We start from the raw sequence: 6069 nt of genomic DNA on the forward strand, positions 1-6069 counted from the left end.
ATTACCAGTTTTGTATGAGTTCGTTTTATGAGAGTACTTGTCAAAATCTATCTAAGTTGGGTATCCAGACATATTAACATTAGAGAAGAGTTAGTAGCTCAGTTGGTAAAAAATCTGCCTGCAATGCAGGAGACCCGGGTTAGATCCCTGGGGTGGGAAGATCCCCTGGAGAAGGAAATGGCAACCCACTCCAGTACTCTTGCCTGGAGAATTTCATGGACAGAGGAGCCTGGCGGGCCACAGTGCTTGGTATCGCAAAGAGTCGGACACGACTGTGCGACTAACTTTAAGAAATGAACAAGGAAAGAGTACTGTGAAAACTAGGCCTGAAAAGAAAAGGCAGATACATTGAATATGTGACTAAAAAATAAATAAATAAAACTCTTCTCTGTAATAAAAATGACCAATATACAGGTTTGGAAGACAAACTCGGATAAAATATCTTCACAGGTGAAGAATGGTTGATATCCCTTCTTTGCACACACCACAAACAAAGCACAACACTTTGTACTAATCAATGTAAAAGGTGTACTCTTAGAGATCGTTTTAATTTTTTACAGTAAGAATGTATTTCGGGCGGGGGCGGGGGCGGGGAATTCAAGGAAAAAAAAACCCTGGGACTGGAACGCCGGGAGGCAGGATAACAGAGACGCCTCAGAGAAGAACTACGCTTCCCACGAGGCTCTGCGCTGACTGCCCCCGACAGGCTCCGCGCGCTTTACGCGCCAGCTTTGGCCTCAGCCTTCAGCTGCAGAGTCGTGACGGACTATGGAGAATAGCTACGAGGAAACCATCGACAAACGCCGCGTCCACCTGCGCCCTGATACGCTGCGCGATCCCGCCCCCGCCTCGCTGCACCTTCTTCCCTGCGAGGTCCCAGTTAACCGGCCCACGCCGGTGGGGCGCTTCTTCACCCCAGCCATCCGTATGGGTCCTGACGGTGAGCGCTCGCGGCCGGACTACGGCTCCCAGCAGCCCCCGCGCCGGCATCGCGCTCTCCTCCGCCAGGAACGGCGCCAGGCCTCCTGGGGATCGTGGTCCACCGGAGGCGGCGGGAGGCCCGCTGCCGGGCTTGCTCCCTTAGGCCTGGATCAGACCCTCACTGAGGCCCTCCCTGCGCCTGCCTCCTCCAGGACTAGAAGCGTCGTTTCGGGGCCGTAGTCTACGTGGCGAGGAGGTGGTGGTGCCGCCCGGCTTCGTGGGATATGTGGTGACAGAAGAGAAGGCAGAGGTGTTGATGGGGAAGCAGGATGACCACGAGCGACAGGAGCAGGAACTGCTGGAACCCCCAGAGGCGCTGGAGCGGGACTGCGTGAGCACTAGGGGATAGGGTTGGAAGGGAGCGCGGGTGGGAACCGCAGCCCGGATGCTGAGCCGGGGCCCCTTCCCGTCCCCAGGACCGCTTTATGGGAGCCACAGCCAGTTTCAGCAGCTTCACCGTGTGGGGCCTGGAATCTATCCCTGGTCCGGATGCCAAACTGCGTGGGGCCCTAAGCTGGCCCAGCCTCGCTGCAGCGGTGAGTAGATGGATGGGCTTTCTTCCCAGGCTTTATCTAACACCGCCCCCGGCCCGCCCCGCCGGAGTTAATTTGGGGCTGGGGCGAACCTTGGGGCAGATGGAGACCCAGTCTGACTGGAGGATTAGACTGGGTAGGGACAGCATGGCTTCCTCAGCACACTTCTCTGGCCTTCTAGAAGGGCTATGATTCTGAATATCTGGGCCACCAAGTCACTATACTGCAGAAATCCAATAATAGAGGTGATTCCTGTTGCAGATTCACGCACAGGTACCCGAAGACTGAGAACCAGAGCTTGACATTGAAAGCCACCGAACCCCAAACCCCAGGAAACCTCTTCTTCAGTGTGAAGCCAGAGTCCTTCACCCAATAAAGGAGCTTTTCACAGAACCTGTGAGTCTGCCAACACTGCCCCTTCTCCCACAAGAACCTTCCGTAGCTCTGACCTCTAGAAACAATTTATTGCCAGGGGGCAATGGGGCAGAAGAGGCCAGAATTTTGCAGCCAGTTCCCACCACACCCCAGCTCCTACTTTACAAAAGAAATTTGTACAGCCGCCAGTCCTCTGTACAAGGTACCCCCACCCCCATCTCACTGTACACAGCTGCCTGGCTCCCTCTGGTCCCTGGTTCACAGCAGGCCTGGGCCTGCAGCCATTTGACCGTGGAGCTGCCGTGAGCCCTGAGCTCGCCTTGGTGCTGGGCACCAGCCGGCCTTGACCAGGCCCGTCCTCTCCTTCTGGAGTGGTCCTCAGCCCTGTCTCCCTTGGTGTGCCTCTTGGAGACCCCGCTGGGGGCGGGATGGCTGCCAGCTTCAGTTCTGCTGCCTTTGCCGGCATTCCCAGGGCAGTGTCCGGTCACCACTTTCCCCTCTTGCTCCAGTCCTTGGGAGTGAAGTGCAGACACTTGGAGTCGATCCGAAGAAGCCGTTTGAGCATAGCCCGTTCGTGCCCATCCACGATGTCTTCCGACAGGGTGAGGATATACTGGCCCTGGACAGGAGATGGGGCCAGGCAGGTCAGCCCATGCAGGCCTGCACTCGGCATCCCTGCACACACCTGTCTCCCCCTGCCTGCCTCCCTACCTTGTAGTAGTTGATGAGGTTGAGGTATTGCAGAGTGGATATGACATCCTCCTTCTTGATGCTGGTAATTTCACTGATCTCACTGTGGGAGGGCAAAGATCAGATCCCCCGGGGGCCTCCATCTCTTCCCCAGGCCCCAAGGAGTGAGAAAGCCCGAGAACAGAAGGTCATGCCATGCACCCCCGGGTAGGCAGGGCCAGGCTCACTTGATGGTGATCTGTGGCCTCTCCCCGCTCTCTGACTTCAGCCCCATCAAGATCTCCAGGATGGTCTGGGACCAGTAGCTTCGGTAGGACAGGAGGCCAAGGTCCGAGAGGGGCTTCTCAGGGGTCCCCGTTTTCCCTTCCACTTTGGAGAGTTCATAGCCTAAAGCAATGGAGCAGGAGGAAGTGGATAAACGATCACAGTATTATGTCACTAGTGTCTTAAGAACGCAGGCTACCGGGCAGACTGCATGGTCCTGTCTCGGGCCTGCCACGTGGTGGTTCTGTGGTCGGGGTATGTGGCTTGTCTGTTCGGTGCCTTAGTTTCATCGTAAAGGACTAGCACGCCTACTCTTCAGCTGTGCGCTGAAGCTACAGTCACCAGGAGCCAGCAAGGGCTTACAGGTGGGACAGGGAAGTGCAGAGAATGGCTTATGGAATGAAAGTGCCTCCAGTTTTCCTCGGTCCTACCAGACTCTGTCTGGGTATATGAGGAGAAGAGTGGGCCAGGCCCCACCTCTAGTCCAGGCCTGAGGATGCTCAGATTCTCAGTCACAACAGTCCCCCAGCTGTGAGCAGAGAAGAATCAGCGGCTCTAAGACCAGGCTGGGTGGCTGGGAGGAAGCAAGCAGAGTGATGCCAAAGCACTTCCCAGTCAGAGGAGGCCATTCCTCAGCTGTAACTGCCTTTGCCAGGGCTCTCGCCCTCCCAATTCTACTGCTCTGCCCTCCTCTACCCGGGTCACCACTGGGCACTGGCAGGCAGTTCCTGGTGAGACCCTCAGGCCCTGCAAAACCCTGAGTGGTTTCACATCTGTTGGACAGAGTCTTCATTTTTCCCATCAGGGCCCTGAGATGTCTCCACTATTTCTAGAAGCCCTTCACCCTCAGTCATCACAAGCCTTGTGTTGGAGCGTAGCCTTTCTGCTTTCCCCTTGATACGTCTTTATTAGCCAGTCTGACCCTCTTGCCCAGCCTCCTGTGACTTCCACCTAACAGCCTGGTGGGGAGGACAGAGAGGCCTCTGCTTTGGAGGCAGGAAGCAGGGAAGAGAGAAGGGGCACACTGGAGTTCTCACTGAGCTTTGCTGGGCCGGCGTGCAGAGTCCTGACCGATCAGCTGGAGGCCATGCTTGCCTCCTTAGCGACAGGGACTCCTGGCCCCTCCCAGTGAACACCCCCGCCCTCAGAAGCTGCCTGGACTGGTGCTTCTGGTATCCTGTCTGCTCCTGCCAGGCACAACGAGCACGTCTCCTTGGGGGCCCCACACACATCCCGTCTCCACTGGGTCTGAGCTCCAAGGCTTAAGCTGAGTTTCCTAAGCATCCTCCTGCCCCGCCAGGCAGAGGGCTTCCTGAAGACATGACGCAATCTTGGCATCTTTCTACCAATAAAATTTCTCAAGGTGACCCGTGATCAAGTCAGGCCTCCACGCCTTCATCAGGGAGCCAAGGCTCCCTCCTCATCTCCCAGGTCAGAGCTTGGTTATCCCAAGGGTGCAGTGAACGGTGAGGTGAACAGAATGAGGGGAGGAGGCTGGGCAGTGAAGGGGACCTTGGGGGCCAGTGTGGAGTTCACATGTGACAAGGGGCAGAGGCCAGATCCCCTGTGAATCATGTTGATGTGACATCCACTGTCCTCAAGGCTCAGGTGACAAGTGGGGAAATGAGCCACAGGTCCTTGCCTAGCAACGTGTACAACTGCACAGGACCAGACAGCTGAGCAAGAGTGGCTCACTCGGCTTCTGCCCATGGCCCTGGGCAGGGGCTGATGAGTCAGGCTGAGTGGTGCTCAGCACCATGGCCAAGGAACTATGAGGGACTGAGAGCCTAGTGCAGACGAGCAGGGGAGTCACCCCGGAACGGAGAGAACCTTGGGAGGGGCCCACCTTTATTTCTGGCCAGTTTCCCCGGTGACTGGACTGCAAAGGCCAGAGCTGGGAACATGGCAGCCCCGTGTGTCCATATGTGCAGCCCCGGGGCCTGGGCCTGCCTGCTCCCGCCCCGACCCCGGGCCAGCAGCGTGAGTACTCACTGAACTCGATCAGCAGCTTGCCATAGCCCCGGCGCTGGTAGGGGGGCAGGGTCAGGATGCAGGCCACGTTGTAGTCTTCCGTGGACTCCTTTTCCTGGAAAAGCCAGGCCGGAGTGAGCGTGAGGGGAGGGACCCAGCTCAGGGCGGGACTGAGGGACCGCCTGCAGGAGCGCTCACCTTGGAGAAGTAGCCCACTATATGGAAGCCCTTGCAGTCGTACTCTGTCATGACGTAGAAGAGGAAAGGGTCTGTGTCATAGTACAACGTCTTGTGATCGAGGAAACACTTAGCCAGAAGACACAGGTTTTGGGAATAACTCTGCAAAAGACAAGGTCTGTCACCACCCCGGGTAGCTCTCCTGGAGTGTGGCCGTCAGGCTGGTGTCAGCCTGGAGCTTCTTTGTCCCCCAGGCTGAAAGGGGTAAGCCTTCCTCCCTGAGGCCTGAACCCATCCATGGGCCAGGCTGTCCCTAGGCATGAGCCCTTCTCAGTGTGCAGGAGCCCCTGCCCCAGCTGTGACGGTGTTCAGGCACCGACCTCCGGTGAGCTGGGCAGGTGTGCCCCTACTCCCCGCACCTCCACCTCACTAGCCTGGAGGCCTCCACTGCCCTCTGCCAGTTACCAGTCAGCAAACTGATGTGTGACCAGGAAGACTGACCAAGGCTTATGAGAAAAGCTCTGCCTGTGTGGCAGTCTCAGGAGTCCGGCTGTCAAAAAGCCACAGTACTCTCTTCCCCAGTCACACGTCCTGAAAACACATCGGCTTGTCTACAACATGGGTGAAGAAGTCTGGGGTCTCTCAAGGGCTGGCCCAGTAAAATTCATCTTGCTACTGTACTCCATGCTCACAACTCTCCTGCATATCACCAGAGGCTTTTTAAGCAGCTGCTAGGCTCGGAGAAGGCAATGGCATCCCACTCCAGTACTCTTGCCTGGAGAATCCCACGGACGGAGGAGCCTGGTGGGCTGCAGTCCAAGGGGTTGCTAAGAGTTGGACACGACTGAGCGACTTCACTTTCACTTTCATGCACTGGAGAAGGAAATGGCAACCCACTCCAGTGTTCTTGCCTGGAGAATCCCACGGACAGGAGCCTGGTGGGCTGCCGTCTATGGGGTCGCACAGAGTCGGACACGACTGAAGTGACTTAGCAGCAGCAGGCGTGGCCACTTGGGATACCCAAGCCCGCACCTAACACAGTTAACAGTGGTTAAAATAGCATCTTTCTCTTAAGCTC

At 56.9% G+C, this 6069-nt stretch overlaps 2 protein-coding genes across 6 annotated transcripts in view; one reads left to right on the top strand and one right to left on the bottom strand.

The window, feature by feature from the left end:
* The first annotated feature begins 705 nt into the window (after positions 1-705).
* Positions 706-6069, top strand: part of RNASEH2C (ribonuclease H2, subunit C) — a 6529-nt gene continuing 1165 nt past the window's right edge. Inside the window, exons 1-4 of one of the 2 annotated variants that reach the window (XM_010837789.1) lie at positions 706-940; positions 1134-1312; positions 1398-1517; positions 1776-1907. In XM_010837789.1, the coding sequence (XP_010836091.1) occupies positions 769-940; positions 1134-1312; positions 1398-1517; positions 1776-1802 (498 nt within the window). In that variant the 5' untranslated portion in view covers positions 706-768 and the 3' untranslated portion in view covers positions 1803-1907. Of the gene's footprint in view, positions 941-985; positions 1313-1397; positions 1518-1775; positions 1911-6069 lie in introns of those variants that run through there. The other variant, XR_825099.1, reaches the window with a different exon arrangement.
* The window catches only part of KAT5 (K(lysine) acetyltransferase 5), a 7859-nt gene continuing 3749 nt past the window's right edge, over positions 1960-6069 (bottom strand). For all 4 annotated transcript variants that reach the window (XM_010837788.1, XM_010837786.1, XM_010837787.1 and 1 more), the window contains 5 exons: positions 5013-5153; positions 4836-4929; positions 2807-2966; positions 2601-2682; positions 1960-2508 (listed from right to left, as the gene is read on the bottom strand). In XM_010837788.1, the coding sequence (XP_010836090.1) occupies positions 2374-2508; positions 2601-2682; positions 2807-2966; positions 4836-4929; positions 5013-5153 (612 nt within the window). In that variant the 3' untranslated portion in view covers positions 1960-2373. The remainder of the gene's footprint in view (positions 2509-2600; positions 2683-2806; positions 2967-4835; positions 4930-5012; positions 5154-6069) is intronic.

Source organism: Bison bison, unplaced genomic scaffold (genome assembly GCF_000754665.1).
Source record: "Bison bison bison isolate TAMUID 2011002044 unplaced genomic scaffold, Bison_UMD1.0 scf7180017864080, whole genome shotgun sequence".
NCBI classification, from domain to species: domain Eukaryota; kingdom Metazoa; phylum Chordata; class Mammalia; order Artiodactyla; family Bovidae; genus Bison; species Bison bison.